Consider the following 23,099-nt stretch of genomic DNA (forward strand, 5'->3'; position numbering starts at 1 on the left):
CTGCAAGGATTGCTGCTGTTAGAGTTGTTTTCCCTACGAAAGAACAAGTTCATTGGGATGTAAAATATGCAAAGGTTCATGCATTGATTGTGTTGTGTGTGAAGCGCACCATTACTCCTCACATTCGTTCAACAAAATCTAAAAAATAGGCTTGGGGTGGTCTTTATGCAAGTCGCAATGAGGCTAAAATTGCATTGCTGCGTAAAGAGCTGGAATCAAAGATTATGCACAAGGAAGATGACATGGAAACTTTCCTTGCTGGTGTCAAGGATATCAATGAGCAACTTATTTCTGTAGGTGAAGTCATTTCAAACAGTTTCCTTGTGCATACTGTTCTTGATGCCTTGCCAGATTCTTACCAGACTTTTTCTAGTACTTGGAGACTTATGACCCAAGGAAATCCTGAAGTTGTCAAGTTTGATGCATTATGCACATTGCTATTGCAAAAGTCACTTTCTAGAAAAAAAACAGGACAATATAACGTGCAGTTGAGCAGGCTTTTATTGCTGCTTAAAGAAAAGGTGGTAACAGTAATGCAGCCACTTCTCATGGTTCTTTTATGAGTGGAAAATCACTTGTTCCTAATGCTTCTACTAGCAACGATCGTCTGGAAATTCTGGTGATAAGGGCAAAAAGAAGATGCGTTGCCATTATTGTAAAGCTAATGATCACTTGATCAAGCAGTATCCTAAGCTGAAGGCCACAGAGTCTAAGAAGAAAGAGGGTGGTTCCATTGCAAATGCTGGTTCCACTACAAATGCAGCTATTGTTGAGTCTTCTGTGAAAGGAGACTGTGATGCTGATGTTGATGCAGAATGGACTTTTAGTGCAGAGTGTACCTATAATCCTGCTGTCCATGATGCATGTTAGTTGCTGCAGATTCACATGTGTGGTATTTCGACAGTGGTGCTACACATCACATCGTGATTTGTTCACCTCTCTCTTGAGTCTGTCCCTCAATGGAATTCATTCACTTGTGCCAACAATGCCTCTTATCCGGTTCAGGGAGTCGGAAAGATTGTGCTAACTGCTGCAAATGGCAGTTCTTTCACACTTTTTGATGCACTATATGTACCTGGGATCAAGAAGAATCTTTTGTCTGTATCTGTGCTTGCTAGACTTGGTCTTGTAGTCAAATTTATGGATGAAACATGTACAATACATGATCTCAGTTTTGGTGATGAAATTGTTGCATGTGGCATTTTATGCCGCGGGCTCTATAAGATCACTTTGTATGACAAGTTCGGGCAGAATTTTACAAACGCAGTGATGGATTCAAAGGCTATTTCAGATGCAAAACTTTGGCATGCACGTTTTGGTCATTTGAATTTTGCCAGTTTACTACGTTTGCAAAAATCTGATATGGTTGCTTCTTTGCTGCCTCTTGAAGCACCTATCAAACATGTTTGTGAAGGCTGTATTTTGGGTAAGATGCAATGTTCTAAGTTTTCAAAGGATGGTTCAATTAGGGCCACATGCAGGTTGTAGCTTGTGCATAGTGATGTTTGTGGACCCATGCAAACTCCGTCCTTGGGGCAATTACCTTTACTTCGTGCCTTTTATTGATGATTACTCCAGGCATGCATGGGTATATCCGCTTAAAGCGAAGTCCGAAGTGTTTATGTGCTTGAATTTTTTTTTGGCTATGGCTGAAAATGTCTCGAAATGTACTATGGGCACCCTCGGTTCCGATCAAGGGGGGGATGATATGTCTCATGAATTTAATCCATTTCTAGCTAGTTGTGGGATAAAACACCAATGTATAGTGCCTTATACACCTCAGCAAAATGGTGTTGCTAAGAAGGAAAAAAGTTCACTTACGGAAATGACAAGATGTATGGTCAAAAGTCAAGCTTTACCACATTTGTTTTTGCTTTAGGCTATTATATGTGCCACTTATGTACTTAACAGGTGTCCTACGAAAGCTTTGTAGTCTATGATTCCATATGAAGCATAACATGATTCCATATGAAGCATATAAGGTAGCGAAAAATCTTCTTGAGAGCTTGTCACTTAGATCCTGGGCTATGCATAAATCTGCTGACCTGTGAGACTGCAAACTGAATATCCGGCCTCGTGTTGCATACATAAATGAGGCATCCAACAACAGTTTGGTAAAAAGTGACATCTGCAAGATTACCAGCATCATGAAGACTCAATTTCAAACCTGTTTCCATGGGAGTGGCAATAGATTTGCAATCCTCAAGTCCAAACTTACATAACAATGTCTCTATGTAACTTTTGTGACACAAGGCAATACCACCATCACACTGCTTAAACTGTATACCCAAGTAATGATGCAATAGTCCCAAATCTTTCATCTTGAAAGTAGCATTCATATCAGCCTTAAATTCAGCAATATGTCTCTCATTTGGTCCAGTGATCAACAAATCATCTACATAAAGAACCACAATGACAAGTACATCACCCTCACGCTTTACATACAATGTGCTTTCTTTTGGACTGTTACGAAAGCCTTGTTTGACCAAATGAGTGTCAGTGGAATTGGAGCTGATCTCTTGAGACAGCTAATTCCACTGTTGAAGGATTTCAGCTACTCGTGTGGAAAGATTTCAGACAGCAGACTAGACAAAAATCAGAGACTAGACTGAAATGTGGATACTGGAATGAGAATCAGACTTCTAGACTGGAATAAAGTTCAAATTCAGATTCAGATTCAGATTTAGAAGACTGTTGGGAAGTAAGTATCACTGAATATATATACCATGATTGAGATTACAGTGAATATGATTACAGAGAAAAAGTATAGCCAACAACACTGCCACTGATGCTCAAGTGCAATTATAGCCCAAAGCGCTAATACAAGTGATTACAATTGCCCCCCCGATATCAATGTAATGGGCCCTATTTATATGCTTCGGGTTTACTGTAGTAATTACTCTAGTAATTACTAAGTGATTCGCTGCACATCTTCTAAGAACACGTTCCCACATGGTGACTTTCCAGCCGTCTACATCCTTCCCTTCTTTCTTGAATTTTGGCAAGATACCAAAATTTCTGAAAAATTCTCCTGTGAGACTGAAAAACCCATCGTCTGGTTCTGATGTTGACAAGCCATCTTCTGGTGGATTGTCAAAGTCTGACATTGAGAAGATGGTGAAGGATGCAGAGCTCTAGAAAGGCCAAGGTGGAGCTGTCATCTCTCCCTGCCTGCTGAGAAGAAAAGTCGCCCCTGAATTCTGAGATAGAACTACCCAATATCCTTCCATTGGACGGTCTTCCTTTTGCCCTTGCTCTTTGACCGTGTTGGTGCTTCAGAAGTCCCAGCATTAGCATTCTCCTTTTGAATCAGTCGGTAAATGGCCTCCTGCTCAAGCTGATCCCACCGGTCTGTAGTCATCTCTTCCTCATAAGGTGTGAGAGAATGATAAGTTTAGTGTCAGGATCATAGAGTGTACGCATGCCCTCGCTCAGTCGGGTTTTGGCCAGTTTATGACAATACGAAGCAGTATGGATCCATCCTTCTGGAAGAGGTTGATTTGTTTTGACGCGGGCTTCGAAAAGAATCTCAGCCATTTCCCTGTACTGTGGTGCTAAACCCGGCTTTGCTGCAATGTCTTTCTCAGGCAGTTTGGAAGATTCGACCGTGAGCTGTAGTAGCTGATTAGTAATCTTAGTCAATCCTCTGACCTGAATCTTCCACTGGCCCATACACAGCTGAATCCTGTGTAGCTCTTCCTTCATTGCCTTGATGTCATTGATTTGAAGAGCATCATTGAGCAATGTTTGCAAAGTCTTCCATTCCACAGTTGATCGCTCATACCAATCCCTAAGGTCATCAATGATTTTGAAATATGTGAGTCGATCAACTGGTTCTTGATGTTGAGGATACAGCGCTGGAAAAAATCTTGGCAACTCAGTTTCTCTTGCTGGAACAACATACAAGAGAACTGGAGAATCAGACACAAATTCCAAGAAATTCAGAACTGCCTGGTTCTCTTGTTGCATCATCTTCCTAGTAATTCTTACTAGCTGGAATAGAGTTCGGAGAGCAGTTGCCTGTGCTCTGACTGACATTCGCGTTTGAGGTCCTTTGCTAGTGGCTGTCTGGTCCTCCAGGATGGCTTTCACGCGCTCGTCCAAAACTCCTTTGGCAGTTTGCAATTGTACCAGAACATCCTTAAGTTGGACCCTAACGTCCTTCATGCAGTGGTAAGTTGGTTTGTTACCCAGCAGAAGTTCTAGTTCTAAAGCTAACGACTGACAATCTGCAGTAGACTGTCTTTGCCAGTGCAGGTTTACCACTTTCTCATCAGCATTGAGTATCCATTCCGAAACTCGTTCCAACAGCTGAACTGTACTAGGATGCGCAGGTAGTCTACAAGCTTCTTTATCATGGAAAGCAGCAGATTTCCAATGTTCTACCATTTCCTTGGCTCCCACATATAATCTTTGGAACCTTTCTAAATCAATCCAGAGAGCATCATCCTCCAGATACTGTCTGGTGATGGAGGCCTAATGATGTCTCAGCTGCTTATTCAGGGTAATGAGCTGCAGTGAATGCTGATGATCATTCAATGGTCCTTCATCCTGAACCTTCATTTTCCCTTTAGCCTCTCTGCTGTGATGGGACTGATCCGTGGGCTGATTCCCAATGTTACTGGGCTGCTGTTCTTCAGTCTGCTGATGACCCGACTGGTGTTCTGTTTCTTGTCCTTCCTGCTGTCCCTTAGTCTGGCCTGGTTGGTCTGGCAGTGATTGGCCTCCTTCATCTAGCCCTGTCCCACTAGTACCAGGTCCTGGGGGTGGAGATGGTGGTGGGGCATCATCATCATCCTTTGTATGCCCAGTCTCTTCATCATCCTCCTCCTGATCAGGTTCATCTTCTTCATCTTCTTCTTCCTCATCCGGGGAAGTCTATTGCTCAATGTAATCCATTATGGCTTGGTTCATCAACGCATTATTGAACTCACCCACCTTGTCCTGCAAATCACTTTGCAGACTTTCCATTAAGGACTTTAAATTTTCTAGGTCAAAAACAACATTGCCTGTGGGGTTTAAAATTTCAGACAAGCTATTGTAGATGTATCTGTCAGTCAGCGAACTCTTCAGAGATGTATGGTGCATTAGCAGCTTCCTGAATTCTGCCCGCTTCATTCTGAGCCCTGCCTCAGCTCTCTCTACAGCTCTCAGTGCCTCATTCCTTTGACTCTTCAGGAGCATAATTTCAGACTCAGCCTTGGCTAGCTTTTTGTTCAACAACTCCTGAGCTCTTTGTGATTGGGCTTCTAGTACCCTGTGTTGTATGTTCTGTACTTCCTGGGCTTTTTGGAGTGTGGCAATCTGATGTTGTGCTTCTGCCAAGTCAGCGTTAAGCTTATTGATCTCGTCTTCTTATCCAGCAGCCTCCACCAATTGTCCCATACAGTTGACAATGGTATTCCAAGAAGACCGTATTAGTACTGAACATCTGTCTTTGACCGTGGTTGGATCAGAATCGACAAATTCATATATTGCCACAGGAGCCACATAAGGTAGAGATGCATAATCAGTTTTGGTGAGTAAGAGATACCCTCTAAATTTCTGAGTTTGCATTTGCTGCAACTTATCCTTTTTAACCAGTTGCAGAGGGTTTTGAGAAATGACAGGAACTGTTTCAGACACAATTGAGGACGTTGGACCTTTCCCCTTATCCAGTTGATTCTTGCCTTTGTCCCCTGACTGGTCTGGTACCTTTGCCTCAGTGTGACTGGCTTTACCTGATCTTTCCCAGAGCCAGTAACCACTGTAAGTTTGACAACTGACTGATCAGGTGCAGTTGTCTCAGTGCTTGCTGCCTTAACCTGGCTTTCGATTTGCTTCAAGAATTCACTGCTTTTAGTTAGTGTAATTCTTGGTTTCTTTGAACTGCTAGCTTCCTCTGCAGTGGCTTTCCTTTTCAGGTCCTTGGAAAGTGTTTGACTATCTGTTTTCTCATCGTCTGAGGACAGTTCAATCTTCTTTGGTTCAGAAATGGGCTGCTCATTCCATGCCTGCTTTACCTGCTCATTAACATCTGCAGCAGCAGTAGCCCAATATAGAAATTGCCAAACATACCATGCCTTGGAAACAGTTTGAGATTTTAGCTTGGCAGTCTGTTGGAGTACATTATGCATGAGTATTTGACACAGGTTGATATGGACTTGTGGATCCAGTATCTTAGCCAACAGCATAGAAAATAACTTCTCTGATACATACGTTGGATTATTCTTAAGACTGACTGCTTCTGCTACAAACCTGTAAGCAGCGGAGGCTTCCAGTCCTGCTACCGGAACTCCTTGAGCACTTGCCTTGCACTTCTTTCTAGCTGTTTTGTCCTCCTTTAGAGCAGTACTTATTTGCTGTGGAGTTTCCACAGACGGTTTGGGCTCATTAGGCATCCGAAATGCAAATGCAATGGCCTCTGGTGTCACTGACACCTTCCTATTATTTATCACAGCACTGGTAGTTTCAACATCAAAGGAATCAAGAACTTGCTTAATAATATCTGTCTGAAAAGCAATCCGTGTGGTTTGCAACACAACTCGCAAATCCCAGAGTTGTAGCAGAGTCATTGCGTGATCAGTAAAGACATATCTTTGGATTTTACTGTATGAGAGAACATGAAGGCTTGCCTTTGCCTCAACAACTATAGCCTGGGTTTCTTCAAGAGTTTCCTGCATCTTCTCTGAGCGTGTCCTTCTACCCATACATTGTGAGGTCGAGACGACGATGAAACAGGCGAAGGCGAAGAGGACTTACTTGTGTTAAAGCCGTTGCCTGGTGTCGTTGGTAAGGCTGTCTGACCGTCAACTGTCTCGTCAGAGGTCGAAGTTCGTGGCTGTAGTGAAGAAACCTCGGAGCTCGGCGATGGCGAATGGTTGACAGGAGGAAAGCGTCGCGCAGGAGATTTATGAGGAAAAATACTAACTCTCCTGACTGTTATACGTGTTCGTGCCATAAAAGCTCCACTACTCGCCGCTCCTAGACTTTTGTGCGCCATCGCTGTCGTGGCAAACATGCATTGGACAAGACTGCAACCCATCCTTGTAATAATTATCACTGGCATACCACTTGACCGTTGGACACTTAAAATTTGGAAAGTGTGTTCATACTGGTTCTGAACTGGTTCCCACTCTGGCTGGACCATACTAGTACTGGTTCTTAAATCGGCATGATCTGATTCTTCAGGTACTGGTTCTGAATCTGGAACTGGTTGCACATGGAAAAGACCAAAAATATTTGATTCTGGTATCTCTGGATCATCAACCTCCAGTTCCTTAGTGACTTCTGCTAACCCAGTTTCTCTGGTCTCTGAATAATAAAGCTTGATCTTGGCTCCATTATATACTCCCGGCAACATTAGTCCAGATAAGTCTTTTAATCTGATTGTGCCATTGGAGAAGACCCAATCAACCTCAAAAGGTCCTGCCCAGGTAATCTTCAATCTTCAAATTCGGCTTCTTTGGACCCAGTCTTGACTGATAGAGAAGCACTAAGTCTCCTTTCTGGAATTCTCGGACTTTGATTCGGCGATCATGCCAATGCTTCCTTCTTTGTTGAACAATTTCCTGTTCCAATATAGCTCTTTGCCTGAGTTCATCTAACTCCATCAGTTCATCCAGTCTTTTCTTAAGATTATGGTTGAAGTCTAGTCCATACTTTACAGCCATTCTTAGACTGGGGATTACGAACTCCATGGGAACCACAGCTTCAGTACCATACACCATTCTGAAGGGTGTCATTCCAGTAGTTACCTTATAAGCTGTTCTATAAGCCCAGAGAGCAGTCTGAAGCTTCAAATCCCACTTGTTTGGTTTCTTTTGCACTACCTTAGTGAGAATAGTCTTAATTGTCTTATTGCTACTTTTAGCCTGTCCATTGCATCTGGGATAGTAAGGAGTAGATTTCCGACGCTTGACTGAAAGCATATCCAATAGGATTTCCATAGTATCATTGATGAAATGTGTCCCTTGATCGGTCACAATTTCCACTGGACATCCATATCGGCAGACAATATTCTCAAACAGAAACCTTGCAGTTGACTTGGCTGTATTGTCAGGAAGAGATTTAGCTTCAACCCACTTGGTAACATAACAAGTAGCCATCACAATGTACTTGTTCTTCCTGGGAGTCACCTTCTTAAAAGGTCCCATAAAATCCAGTCCCCATTTCATGAATACTCCCAATGGTTGTATTGGCATTAAGGGAGTCATGTCTGCAACAGTTACTGTTGGTCGGCCCATTCTTTGGCATATGTCACAAGTTTTACAAAAGCTTCTGACATCAGCAATCATTGTTTGCCACCACAGACCTGCTTGCAGAATCTTCTTATAGGTCACTTCATTGGAAAAGTGTCCCCCAGACTCTCCATTATGCGCTTCTGAAATAACTTGCATTCTTACCTCCATAGGGACACATCTCTGAAGTATACCATCCACACCCAATCGATAAAGTACTCCCCCAATGATGGTAAATTTCAGGCTTTTTATGATCAGAGCCTTCTTCTGATTCTGTTTCCAATCTTCTGGAAAGGCACCTTGGGAAAGGAATTGATAAATATCATTCCATTCCGGATCCACTGATTCTTCTACTTCTAACTGAAATAAATCAGCATTCATTGGTTCATCTCTCAGAGGTGATTCTGAGTATCCTTCTGTACTTCTGGAAAGAAAGTCAGCTCCATAGTGGTTTCGGCCAGGCTTATGGAAATTCTAAATTCAAATTCCATAAGGAATAGCATCCATCTTATCAGCCTGCCTTGAATAATGACTTTGTTAATAAAAAACAGAAGAGCTTGATGATCCACATAAAAATGGAATAACTTCCCCAATAGGTAATGCCTGAACTTTGTAGCACTAAATACCATTCCGAGGGCTTCTCTTTCAGTAGTCGTATAGCCTTGTTCAGCCTGACTGAATCTCCGACTAGCAAAATAGACCGGATAGTCTGTTTTGCCATCTGACTGAGCTAATATTGCCCCCATTGCCAATCCTGAAGCATCGACGTGTACATGAAAAATAATATCCCAATTCGGCTGCCTGAGGACTGGTTTAATGGTAATGGCTTTTTTCAAATTCTGGAAACTCTCCTCACACTCAGCAGTCCAATTGAACTTACTGGTCTTCTTTGTAAGCTTATATAGTGGTACTGCTTGAGAAGCAAACTTGTGTACAAATCTTCTATAAAAATTCACATACCCCAAGAAAGAACTCAACTCAGAAGCAGTTCTAGGTGCTTTAGCTTGCTGGACACATTGTATTTTGTCATTGGCCATTTCTATTCCATTGCGGGAAACCACATGTCCCAGTAGCTGTCCCTTCCAAACCAGAAATACTGATTTAAATGGATTCAAGCAAATCCTTTTCTCCTGACAGCGTTTAAAAACCATCTCTAGGAATAGAAGGTGCTGTTCCTCAGCTAAATAGACAGTGAAGTCATCCATAAAAATGGCGAGGAACCGATGAAGAAATTCATTAAACATCTCCATCATACACCGCTGAAAAGTAGCTGGTGCATTGCACAGGCCAAAAGGCATCACCAGATACATGAATTCTCCCCACTCAGTGATGAAAGGGGTCTTGGCCCTATCTTCAGGAGCAATCTGTAACTGGTTATAGCCGCTATAACCATCCATGAAGCTATACATCTCATATCCTGCAATCTCATCAAGCAACATATCAGTAAAAGGTAAGGGAAACGGATCCTTAATGGTCTGGGCATTTAGTTTCCTATAGTCGACACAAACCCTTAATTTCCCATTCTTCTTAGGAACGACGACTATTGGAAATAACCAATCACTACTTGCTACCTCTGTAATGAACCCAGCCTTGAGAAGATTATCAATTTCCTCCTTGACCTTCTTTGCATAGTTGGGGTTCATCCGGTATCTTTGCAATCTGACTGGCCTAGCTTCTGGTTTCAGTGGTATTCGGTGTTGACAGACTTCAGGATCTACTCCCTTCAAATCTGTATGTTCCCAGGCAAATACATCTTTATAGTTCTGGAACATTTTCCTTCATTGCCGGTTTCAGGTGCTTGTTGACTTTGATCATTCTGGGATTTTTCTCTGATCCCAGGTTCCACTCCTCTACTTCCTGATCATCTGGAAGCAACCAATTTGGTCCTCCTCCTTTTCATTTGTTCGAGTCTTCAGCGTAGTCCCAAGAAGGTCCATTCATCTCTAAATCATTATTCTGATTCAGTGGATACTCTTCAGAATATACTGATTCTTCTATTTTACCAGTATCAGTTGGTTCCTCCATTCTTCCAGTTAGCTGAACAGTTCTTTCCCCTGTATTGTCTTCAGTAAACTGATCAAGGAATTGTCTCTTCTGCTTGTCAGCTTGTTCTTTGTTTAGTAGGACTGCATTCAAATCAATTTCTGCCAAAGGAAAGATGTTCATTGCTGCTAGCATTCGCTCAATTTTCTTAGCTCGGTATTTCTGACACAATTCCTTCGGCCTCAGTTCCTTTTTTTAGCTCCTGGTGTTGTTGGTCTGGATTTTAATTCTGCCACTAGCCCCTTCTATGGTTAAGGTCTAGTTTGCGTAGTCATGAACAGCATGTGCCGTTCTTAACCATGGGTGGCCTAATAGCATTCCATATGCTCCCTGTACATCCAAAACTAAGAAACTAGTTTTGAAATTTTCCCTCCCAACTCTTATCTGCATGTTTTCAATCATGCCCGTTGCTTGTACGACTCGATGATCCGCCATTCTTACTTTGAATGGTGCTGGTTTCATGTTAGTGATACCCATTCTTTGCTGAAGATGGGCTCCCATTATGTTGACTCCTGCTCCCCCATCCAGTATGACGCTTGAGAGAGGTTCCCACTGCTTCCTGACCTTGTAATCTACCTGAATAAGTGGAACTTCATCATCCTGGACAGCCGTCAGGTCCACTGTTCTGGCCTCTGTCTCAGTCTTTCTGCGTTGTCTGATAAAGTTGGCCACCACCTCAGGTAAGGTCTTTCTTATATCCTCCAGCTCTACAGCCAGCTTTTGGATTCTATCACAAATTTTCACCTGAATTTCCTCTCGCTCCTGGTCAGACTGATTGTCAGAGCTTGAAGAACTAGTGTCTCCACACTGCCATTCTTCTTTATCAGTACTACTCTTTCCTTCCACTCCCATTTCATCAGCTAGTCCATGTACTACAGCCAGCATGGTCTCTGTCATGGCCGGTACTGACTGATCTTTATCAGTCGATTGGGCTGGTATCTTCTGAATGACTCTAGCCTCGGAAATTTCTGGTTGCTATGGCAGCTTCTTAGCTAAATCTTCTGTGATTTTAGCTGCTAGTTCCCGCTGCTCTTGCCACTCATCTACCACCTTTTCTTTACCTTTGGCCTTCCAAACTTCCCTTTGCTGGGCCCACTTGCTGCTGTTAGGATTAGCTGGTACTTCTGAAATGTCTGGAATTTCTTCAATGATCACTCGGGCCTTGCTCCTTGTAACTACTATGACTGGGACTGGCTCTGGTGCCTTAGCCTCAGTAGCAGTCGTTACTGGTGCATCTGGACATTGGGTTGCAAAATGACCATACTTTCCACAGGTGTAGCAATTCATGCTCCTAGTCTGGAAGTTGCTTCTTCCTCTTCCTCTGCCCATTCCTTGTTGGTATCTGCCATGTCCTTGACCAGTACCACTGGTACCTGGTCCCTCTCCTTGTGCTACTTTGATTGGCTTTGCCTTCACCGGTTCAGTGAAGGCAACCACTGATAGATCCTTTCCTTTCTTAAAATGGTGAATTCGGATGCCACAATTATTCCATAGGTGACCGAAGGCCTTGCAGTAGGTACATTGTGGGCATTCCATGGAGATGTGGTCCTTGGATTTACATCTTGAACACCAAGTCTCCATCTTCCGGACCGGCTGTCTTGTGTGGCTAATCTCTGCAATCTGCCTAGCCATTTCTTCAATTTTCTTGGTCCATGATCCTTTCTTTGATTTTTCCTTTGTCCATTCATTGGAGCTGCTCTCGGAGCTGCTAGATGTTGCACTGGAACTACTGCTACTGGTCCTTCTCTTCTTGTGGCTCTTTTCTTTCTTAGCATGCTGTTCCATTTTAATGCTCGCTGGACCAGATCATTGAATTTCTTTGTAGGGGCTGGTACTTCTTGTTCTCTCAGCTTCTTGATTCTGAACCCATTCAAAAACCATGCCCTCAATCTCTTCTCAGACGGTGGTTCTTGCAACTGTCTGGTCAGTTCTTTGATCTTTTCGACATAGCTGCGGACTGACAAATTCCTCTGTTTGATCTGATCCAATTCATAGAGAATATCCTTATCTCCTCAATTGTTGGAATATTCCAACCTGAAGGCCTAAAGTAATTTATTATATGATCTCAGCTGGCATGCAGGGTAATGGTAATACCATTTCCTTGCTGCTTCCTTCAAGGTTTGTGGAAAGTATTCCCCCCAATCATCTTCATCAATATTTTTTAGTTCAGCATACTGCTCAAAAGCTTGTATGTGAACATCAGGATCATCCTTTTTCCCTCCTTTGAACATGGGAAAGGAAATCTTCAGGGAGGCGGTGTAATCATTTCGATTACTGCTGATCCCGCCAGTTCTCTTCTTGGCTTCAGACTGACGCTTGGGAGCCTTCTTGCAATTATCAGTGTCAACATCCCAATCAATCTCTGTCTCTGTCTCAGTATCAGTATCTTCTCTGTTTTGTCTGCTAGAAGTATGATGACTTCCCTTTCTGCCTTTGATATGCTCATCTTTCTGGCGAGACAGAGAACTCTTGGAACTCTTTGCCTTTCGTGCTTCCCGTTCTGCCCGTCTGCGTCGAGAATGACTGGAGTGCTGTGAGTCCTGCGCCTCATCAGCCTGACTATGCTCCTCCTGAGCCTCAGTGTCAATCATTTTCTCTTGCTTGGGGTCAGACTCTCTTCCTGACTCCTCAGGAATGGGGTCCACACGATTGGTAGATTTCCGGCCACGATTGGATTTTGGTGCCATCACTGAAAACTTCAACTGGGAGAAGAGTCTTTCAGTCCACGAGCTTCAGCTCGAGCCACCGTGATCGCCAAAATGGAATTGGAGCTGATCTCTTGAGACAGCTAATTCCAGTGTTGAAGGATTTCAGCTACGTGGAAAGATTTCAGATATCAGACTAGACAGAAATCAGAGACTAGACTGAAATGTGGATACTGGAATGAGAATTAGACTTATAGACTGGAATAAAGTTCAGATTCAGAAGACTGTTGGGAAGTAAGTATCACTGAATATATATACCATGATTGAGATTATAGCGAATATGATTACAGAGAAAAAGTATAGCCAACAACACTGCCACTGATGCTCAATTGCAATTATAGCCCAAAGCGCTAATACAAGTGATTACAATTGCCCCCCCCGATATCAATGTAATGGGCCCTATTTATATGCTTCGGGTTTACTGTAGTGATTACTAAGTGATTCGCTGCCCATCTTCTAAGAACACGTTCCCACATGGTGACTTTCCAGCCGTCTATCCAGCCGTCTACAGAGCTTTCTCATACCGAGCACGAGGAGATTGCTTCAACCCATACAAAGCCTTCATACATCTGCACACTTTGTCCTCTTGTCCTTTGTTGACAAAATCACAAGGCTGCGTTACATAAACTTCCTCAAATATGTCACGATTCAAGAAAGCAGTAACATTGTCTGATTGATGTACATCCCAACCAAAATGAGCTGCCAATGCACATAGAAAACAAATAGTAGTCATATGACAAGTGGGACAAAAAGTTTTTTCATAATCTATGCCTTTCTGCTGCGCATACATAGCCTTTTGCAACTAGTCAAGCCTTATGGTGATCAACCTCACCATTCGGCTTGCATTTCAACTTGTAAACCCACTTTGTACGAATGGCCTTTTTGCCAGGAGGCAAATCACATAAAGTCCATGTGTCATATTATATAAGTGCATCATTTTCTGATTGCATGGCAACCATCCAATTTTTAAAATTTTGTGCTTCATCAAAAGATAGAGGTTTCTCAACACCATGTAGGCTAGACACAACCAAAGCATAACAATCTGATGCATAAGATGTATGGCGAGAGCCTGAACGAGTTTGACTAGACAAAGGTGCATCCAATTTACTATCACGTAATGTATGCACCAGCCATTTTGGCATACCTCTAGCTTGCTCAATTTCAGCCCTTTCCTCATCAAGTACATCATGTACATTTGCATCAGTAATAGGCTGATCTGTAACATTTTTGAAAACCCCCATAGGGTGTACATTTGCCTCATTGGAATTTACATTCAAACTTCCACCACTGAAAAGAGGTAACAAAGTGTCATAATGTCCTGTGAACTTACATTACTGTCTCTAGTACATGACAACAAGGGCTGAACAGAATCTTCCACAAACACTACATCCCATGAAACCAGAATACGCTTTGTTTGCGGATGATACAACTTGTAACCTTTTCTTTCAGCACTATAACCAACAAAAATACATTTGATAGACTTATCATCCAATTTTTTGCGATGTGTTTGTGGCGCCAAAGCATATGCCAAACAGCCAAAAACATGCATGTGCTCAATAGAAGGCTTTCTATCATGCCATGCTTCATATGGAGTCATAGATTGAAAAGCTTTTGTAGGACACCTATTAAGTACATAAGTGGCACACATGATGGCCTCAAGCCAAAAAGAATGCGACAAAGCTTGACTTTTGACCATACATTGTGCCATTTTCGTAAGTGACTTGTTTTTCCTCTCAGCAACACCATTTTGCTGAGGTGTATAAGGCACTGTACATTGGTGTTTTATCCCACGACTAGACGGAAATGCATTAAATTCATGAGACATATACTCCCCGCCTCGATCGGAACGGAGGTTGCCCATAGTACATTTCAATACATTTTCAGGCATAGCCAAAAATTGTTTGAAGCACATAAAAACTTCGGACTTCGCTTTAAGCGGTACTACCCATGCATGCCTGGAGTAATCATCAATGAAAGTCACGAAGTAAAGGTAATTTCCCAAGGACGGAGTTTGCATGGGTCCACAAACATCACTATGCACAAGTTGCAACCTGCATGTGGCCCTAACTGAACCATCCTTTGGAAACTTTGAACGTTGCATCTTACCCAAAATACAGCCTTCAAAAACATGTTTGACAGGTGCTCCAAGAGGCGGCAAAGAAGCAACCATATTAGATTTCTACAAACGTAGCAAACTGGCAAAATCAAGATGACCAAAACGTGCATGCCAAAGTTTTGCATCTAAAATAGCCTTTGAATCCACAATTGCATTTGCAAAATTCTACCCACACTTGTCATACAAAGTGAGCTTATACAGCGCACGGCATAATATGCCAGATGCAATAATTTCATCACCAAAACTGAGATCATGAATTGTACATATGTCATCCACAATTTGACTAGAAGTCAAAGTCTAGCAAGTGCAGATACAGACAAAAGATTCTTCTTGATCCAGGTACATAAAGTGCATTAACAAGTGTGAAATAACTGCCATTTGCAGCAGTAAGCACATTTTTTCCAACTCCCTAAACCGGATAAGAGGCATTGTTGGCACAAGTGACTCAATTCCCATGAGGGACAGACTCGAGAGAGGTGAACAATTCTCGATGTGAGGTAATGTGCTTTGTAGCACCACTATCGAAATACCACACATGTAAATCTGCAACAACTAACATGCATGCATCATGGACAACAGGATTGTAAGTGCACTCTGCACTAAAAGCCCATTCTACATCAACATCAACATCATAGTCTCCTTTCACAGAAGACTCAACAATGGCTGCATTCGTAGTGGAACCATCGTTTACAGTGGAACCACCCTCTTTCTTCTTAGCCTCTTTGGCCTTCAACTTAGGACACTGCTTGATCAAGTGATCATTAGCTTATAATAATGGCAACGCATCTTGTTTTTGCCCTTATCACCATAATTTCCAGACAAATTGCTGCCAGCAGAAGCATTAGGAAGATAAAATTTTCCACTCGCAGCAGAACCATAAGAAGTGGCTGCATTGCTGTTACCACCCTTTCTTTGAGAAGCAATAAAAGCTTGTTCAACTGCACACTGCCTAGTCCTGTTTTTTCTAGAAAGTGACTCTTGCAACAACAATGTGCATAATGCATCAAGTTTGACAACTTTAGGATTTCCTTGGGTCATAAGTCTCCAAGTACTAGCAAAAGTCTGGTAAGAATCTGGTAAGGCATCAAGAACAGTCTGCACAAGGGAAGTGTTTGTAATGACTTCACCTGCAGAAATAATTTGCTCATTGATATCCTTGACACCAACAAGGAAAGTGTCCATATCATTTTCCTCATGCATAATCTTTGATTCCAGCTCTTTACGGAACAAAGAGCAATTTTAGCCTCATTGCGGTTTGCATAAAGACCTGCTAGAATATCCCAAGCCTGTTTTGCAGATTTCACTGCACGAATGTGAGGAGTAATGGTGCGCTTCATAGACAATGCAATCAACGCATGAGCCTGCACATCCTTTACATCCCAACGAGCTTGTTCTGCCGTAGGCAAAACAACTCTCATTGCAGCAACCCTTTGTAGCAAGACCTGCAACATCCTCAACATCGCCTACATCCTCAGAACCAGGAATCAACTCAATGTCCTGCACAATATTCCAAACGCCCTTTGACACAAGAACATGTTGCATCATATAAGCCCACATAGGGTAACTTTCCCCATCCAACATGTCCTCAGCAGCAAACATCTTGAACCCATCTGTGTTGTTGTTAGCCATGGTAAATGCTGCACCTGATGTGAAAAATGCCCGAAAAGAGGAGAAACAGAGCGGGAGCAACACGTGCCATGTAGCACAAACCATAGAACACTGTAAGGCACCTTTTATGCAGAAAACGGCAATGATAGAAATTCTGCACAAAATGACGAAATTGCTTGTGCATACCTGCTTGTAGGGGAAACGGAGACCGAAATGAGCCCGAATCAGAAATGGGACCTGTTATGCAGAAAAAGGCATTGACAAAATTTCTACACAAAATGACAAAATAACATGTGCACTATTGCCTCTAGTGAAAACGGAGGCCGAAATGAGCCAGAATAAAAAATCTGAGCAGACTACGATCTTTGACCTATCCCGAAATTTTTGTCGACCTGTGAACGCTCGCCAAAGCTCACAGAAACTGGAGAAAGTGAGCAGGCGTGTGCTGGAGCTACTGGCGACTAAGCCCGGGAGGACGCAACCTGCTCTGATACCAATTGTTGGAATTAGGGTTGCAGAGAAACGCACACAGCTTGGAGAAGATAAAGGAAGCTCAAGGCACACAAATGAGAGTATATCACTTAGTGTGTAATGGAAAGATAGATAGCCCTAGAATGAATGGGCGTATATACAATGCATGGGGGAAAAAACCTCCTAAAGAGGGAAAAACTGCTCCAGCGGTCCTAGTGTGTTCACACACATCACTACTACATGTATATGGTAACAATAAATGTGGAGTATGTACACGAAATACTTAGTGGATAATACGGCCGTTGAGAGTATTCTGTGTACAAATTTTTCATCATGTCTATCAAATTTTGTAATATCTTTTTTGTCATAAACATATATAAGAAATAAATCATCATATTAATTAGAAAATTTTACCAAGTTTTGCTTGTAATGTGTAAAAATTACCAAAATAATCTTCAAATACAAAAAATTGTTGATATACTTCTCACATTTAATTAAAATTTTATAAAATATCATGCAATTTTCTCCAACTTTGTAAATTACTCCTCACACTAGCCTTATAAATATTTTAAAAGACAAAAAAGTAGTGTAGAATTCTCTTGCAATTTTGTGAAAATAAATTTTCTTGAAATTTCAAAAATTCCCAAGATACTTCTCATATGTAACCAAAAAATCACAAAATACTTTTCTATTTTTTTAAAAATACTTTTCTATTTTTAAAATGCTCCCCACTAATGAATTTTTCAATGCAATTACACACTTGAGGATTACTTTTACACACTTTGCAATTTTCAAATAATAAGACACGTTCTAAAATATCACATTGTCTGTATGTAGTGGTTTAGGTTTTTTAAATTTGCTCAATAATTTTCACATGCAATAACGAATAATCAACTTAGACATTGAAACGATGATAATTATATGCAAAACACAAAAAGATTAAAAATATGTATAATTTCAACCTCACGCACCAATAATCTTTCAGAATACACAATGCACTCTCTATCTAACATTATCCATAAAACAAAACTGTAAAATCTTCAATACAATTACACACTTGAGGACTGCTTTTACCCAACAAGGATTGTACCCTCCTTATACATTCGATTGAATATATAAAATCTGTTTTTACCCAATTAAGGATGTGGCTCTCATATTAAGGATTGAATATATACAAGCTATTTTCACCCAAATTATTAAGGCTTGTGGCTCTCATATTGTGAATTGACAAACAACATATATAAATTAAAACCTATGATGGTGTGAAATGCAAGACTTCAAGGATCTTTATATACCTTGTACACTAGTACCAGGCATCCAACCCTTGACTAATGACTCATTTTTAAAATATGCTCATCTTTTAAAACTAGCTTCAATTCCTTCATGGACTAGTGGCTTTGTCGCAATGAGCACGACTCTTAAAAGATTCAATTTATTTGGCATCATACCTTTGCCTTAGGTTAAAAACGTTACTTTTTTAAGAAGTTACCATACTAAGAATCATGTTTAGCCCATAAATATGACTTGTGCTCTGTTACTTTAAGCCAACTCACAAGGAGAAATAATTGTACCCAACTCTAGGATACACTCCCTAGATATTTGCCTACCCCGTCGGGATTCTTAAAAAGCCCTAACAGGCCCGTTGAGAAAATAAAAAAGCCCTATGGACTTACTAGCTCAAGTAGTTTCTGCAGGTTACCAGGAGGGTTACGTTAATATATAATGTAATTACGTATTTTTCCTGTGTAATCACTCAACATTATTAACTTTTCACGTGTTCGTGATCACATTAGTGAAATCTTCGGTTTCAAGATGAGATGTAGTTGATTCGTTAATAGTGAAGGGGTTGTGTTTATTGCTGTTCTTTGTGAATGCTCTGTTTCATGTGATGGCGGGCTCATGTGAATGCAACCTTATGCTGGGTTTAAACTGCATGGCGACAACCATGAGTCACCCTACACATCTAATGAGAGCACCACAAATGGATAAAGGTGTTTTTACCCCGTGGCGGTAGGTGATGCAAACATTGCCAAATGCACGACACAAAGTGGATGCTTTCAAACCCCCCCCCCCCCCCCCCCCCCCCAATCCTGTGCATCCAAGGAGTGTTTTGCCCTCCACATAAACGCATATGTAAGGAAAGAACCCTTCAATTTATGGCTAAGAAAAATGAAGATGCATGTGATCTTGGCTTGAGCTCCGAAAGACGGGATAATCTTGCTAGGGCAATGTATACACAGCAAGGAAGGGTCAATATACATAAAGTATTTGGCGAGCAAGCTCTTGCGGACATGGATTCATCGTCTTTATCCACTTAGCACTTTGTATCGAATCAATATAACAATGAGAATTGCGCTTTTTTCTACACAAATCTATATCTATATCTATACTATATATAAAGAGAGAGAGATGCTGTAAGAGAGAGAGATGCGACAGACACGTGTCCTCATATACCACTTCATGCCAGTGTGCATTGGATAGCCCAATGCGCGTGCACGAGAGAGAGAGAGAGAGAGAGAGAGAGAGAGAGAGAGAGAGAGAGAGAGAGAGAGAGAGAGAGAGAGAGAGAGAGGTGCTGTCATCGAGGGTAGTGCCTATGTATGAGTGTCCATAGTTTTGTTTTGAGTTATGCAATTTGTTGAGTTCTGTGGTGCTCTACTAAGGTTTTGCAATGGTATGGTTACATTCTTCTGCCGCTCAAGTGTGAACCTTGAGGTGGGGGCAGAAAGGTGGTCTAATCACTTTTCCTCCCTTCAGTGTGAATGAGGGACGGAAGTGTGTACATCTTAGGTGTTCTACCTAAGATGAGGGGGAGAAGAGTGTACACTTTAGGTGTTCAACCTGCTCTACTTTCGCCCGGCCCAGTGTGAAGCCAGCTTGAGGTCAGATTCCACCGTTAGTTCACTTGCTATTTCCTAGTTGCTTTAAGGCATGATTTCTATACTAAAGATAAAGGGGGAGGGAATTCCGGTCCCCCTCCCCCCTTCCATGCGTCAAAACCTCCTTCAAGCGGTGGGTGTGCCTCGTCCATAAGTGTCATGGGCGCAACTCGAGGGATCAACGGCTGAGAATCAATCGGCCGTTGATCGCCCACCCATTAAAATAAAAAATTGAGGGTTCCAACCGTCGCGAGAACCTCTTGAACCCACAACCTCCCTCTCACGAGCCTGGAGCTCTATCCGCCTGCGCTGTTGCGCGTTGATGCAAAGCATGCGATTTCACGCAATCAAATACTAGCCCCCCCCTTTTGCGTCGATTCGACGGTCCAGATCACGCGCATCGCCGCTCGCTTGCCCCTGCCGTCGATCCCTCGAACTGGACCCCGTGTTATTTATAAACGAGGGTGGGTGTGGCCTGCAGCTCCGGGAGCACAGACGCACACACAGAGAGAGAGAGAGAGAGAGAGAGAGAGAGAGAGAGAGAGAGGCGGCTTCAGATCCGATCGAAGTCAAATGACAGAATCGGAAGTGGTGCTGCACTTTGTAACGTCGTGCATAATAATCTTCACTAATGATAAAGAAAGCCGTTGAGCCTTTCGTCCATCACCATCTTCCTCTCTCTCCTCAGCTCGCCGATCCTCGCTCAGTACTGTAGAGCGTTTTGCACACACAGAGAGAGAGAGAGAGAGAGAGAGAGAGAGAGAGAGAGAGAGAGAGAGAGATGACGACCCCAGACGTGGTAGGTGGGGGAGCTCCCATGGCTCTTGCGTCTACACCAGCAGCAAGAGCCTTCTTAGCGCGTTTATCAGAAGGCGCGAAGCAGGCTGTCTCGCAACGGCGCCCATGGATAGAGCTTGTCGACAGAAGCGCCTTTGCTCGCCCTGAATCCTTTTCTGAGGCAACAAGCCGCGTACGCAAGAATTGGGGCTACTTCAGAGTTAACTACGCTCTCCTCCTCACGGCGGTCATCGCATTTAGCCTCATCTCAAATCCCGTGTCTCTGTTTCTGCTCTGCTTCATCCTGGCTGCTTGGATCTACATGTATCTTATACGCACGGCGCCGTTTGTCGCATTTGGGCGCTCCTTCAGTGAGCGGGAGCTCTTTGCTGTCATGGCTGTGTTTACTGTGTTCTTTGTTTTCCTGACCAATGTTGGATCCCTGCTCATATCTGCGGCGATGATAGGATTTGCGATCATTTCCGTGCATGCAGCGTTCCGAGTTCCAGACGATCTCTTTCTTGATGAGGACGGAAGTGCGGCAAATGGTTTCATGTCGTTTCTTGGATCTGTCCCAACGCAGCCTGTGCTTGCTACACATGTGTAAATTTGTCACACATATGGATGGTATTCATTTGATCTCCGAGGGCCACATTAGCCACCTCCAAACTGAGGTCTGCAGGTTGGTTCAGATGCCTCATTTGATCCTTTACAAAATTTTTTGGAAGCTCATGCTTTGTTTACTCAATGTATACATACAGATTTTGACAACTTGAGTATTGAAGTTTGGGTATGTCTGGCACATTTTTCGCATTGTGCGCGTGTTTTTCATGAGAGGTGGGGCATGGTACTAAATGCTGCATGTGAGCGGTCACTTGATTATATTACTTGAACCAGTGCTTGTGTCTTAATATTCCAGTCTAAAAAGCCTCAGAGAATTTTTTTTTCAAGTTTCAAAGGCAGATTAATGGACTTTTACATTGTTGGACAATAACTTTTCGTGGATTTTGATGCAGTGCTTCAATATTAGTGGGACTCTTTGACACATTTATTTGTACTCATTTATCTGCAATTAGTTTTGTGCAACTGCTGACCAAATGTCAAGCGCCTTTGACTTGTGCTTAAGAAAATATACCCAAGCAAAGTGTCTGAAATCATCCACCAGCCACATGAAGTAAAGAGCTCTTCCCAAAGACGGAGTCAGCAACGGTCCACAAAGATCAGTGATGATCTACTGTAGCTCGACGTGTAGTGTGCTTCTAAATAGCCTCTAGTATATGTTAACTTTTTGGTCTGTTCAACTCCATTAAGGGCACTTTCAATGTATGAGGATCTTTGCCAATTGAGAATATTTAGCCTACCACGTTGTTGCTAGTGTATATTTTTGCTCTCATTTATATTATGGTCTCGTTCTGTAAATTTTCCGCTTGCAAGAGTAAGTGGCATGATGATGATGATTGTGCTATGAAAGCCTGCACATGCAAGGACAGCATAGCTGCAATGTACACTCATACACCTATCAAAAGATGTCAAAGCAAAAACAGAAAACCCACTCAAAGATGTGCTGATTCAAGAATCGAAACTTCACTCACCGCAACTTTACTCAAATTGCCCTTCAACAACTGAAGTTGCAGCTCACCATAAAGCTTAATCAATTGCTTTTATGTGTAGACCTTGCTATGGCTAAATAGATAAGTTGTTTTTCTTGTGGCCAAAGCCATGTAATCTCTCGAGAGGAGTATGCGATCATGGCCCAACAAATCTCCATTTTGTTGTACAATTTGGCTAGCATGACAAAGAAGCTATCTAAAATGTCATGTACTTCTCAATCTTTTGAGTTTGTAAAAGAATCTTAGTGATAGACTTCCCACCTCAATGGAGATAGATGTCCAAAATGCTCAAATTAACATGCTGTCACTACAATGCCCCTATGCTCAAACATTGCACTTTATAAAGCAACAATGAGTTGCTTCTTGCTTCTCATATGATAGCAGTGCTCCCAAGGGAAAACGTAAACCTTGTGGTAGTTTACTTATTAGATAGACTATTGGTCAAATTCGCATCTGTGTATCCATAGAGCGGCATCTCCATGTCAATCTTGTAAAAGATTGTATAATCCAATGGACCACTCATATAGTGCATTGTGTGCCTCATTGCATCTACATAATCCAATGTAGCAATCACATAGTGCAATGTGCATCTCACTGCATCCATGTGTGATTTCTTAGGAAGTTGCATCATCTAACTCTCAATCCAAACCATTCAACTCAAATTCGGTCGT

The 23,099-nt window shown here is 42.2% G+C and overlaps 1 protein-coding gene across 1 annotated transcript; it reads left to right on the plus strand.

Annotated features, from left to right (window-relative positions):
* Positions 1–20,570: 20,570 nt before the first annotated feature.
* Positions 20,571–21,611, plus strand: LOC147459220 (PRA1 family protein B3-like). Its single transcript, XM_086509793.1, has one exon. The coding sequence runs from the start codon at positions 20,823–20,825 to the stop codon at positions 21,423–21,425; it is 603 nt and encodes a 200-aa protein (XP_086365919.1). The 5' UTR covers positions 20,571–20,822; the 3' UTR covers positions 21,426–21,611.
* The last annotated feature ends 1,488 nt before the right edge of the window (positions 21,612–23,099 follow it).

This window comes from Adiantum capillus-veneris, chromosome 4, assembly GCF_014529385.1.
Source record: "Adiantum capillus-veneris isolate H3 chromosome 4, ASM1452938v2, whole genome shotgun sequence".
Taxonomy (NCBI): domain Eukaryota; kingdom Viridiplantae; phylum Streptophyta; class Polypodiopsida; order Polypodiales; family Pteridaceae; genus Adiantum; species Adiantum capillus-veneris.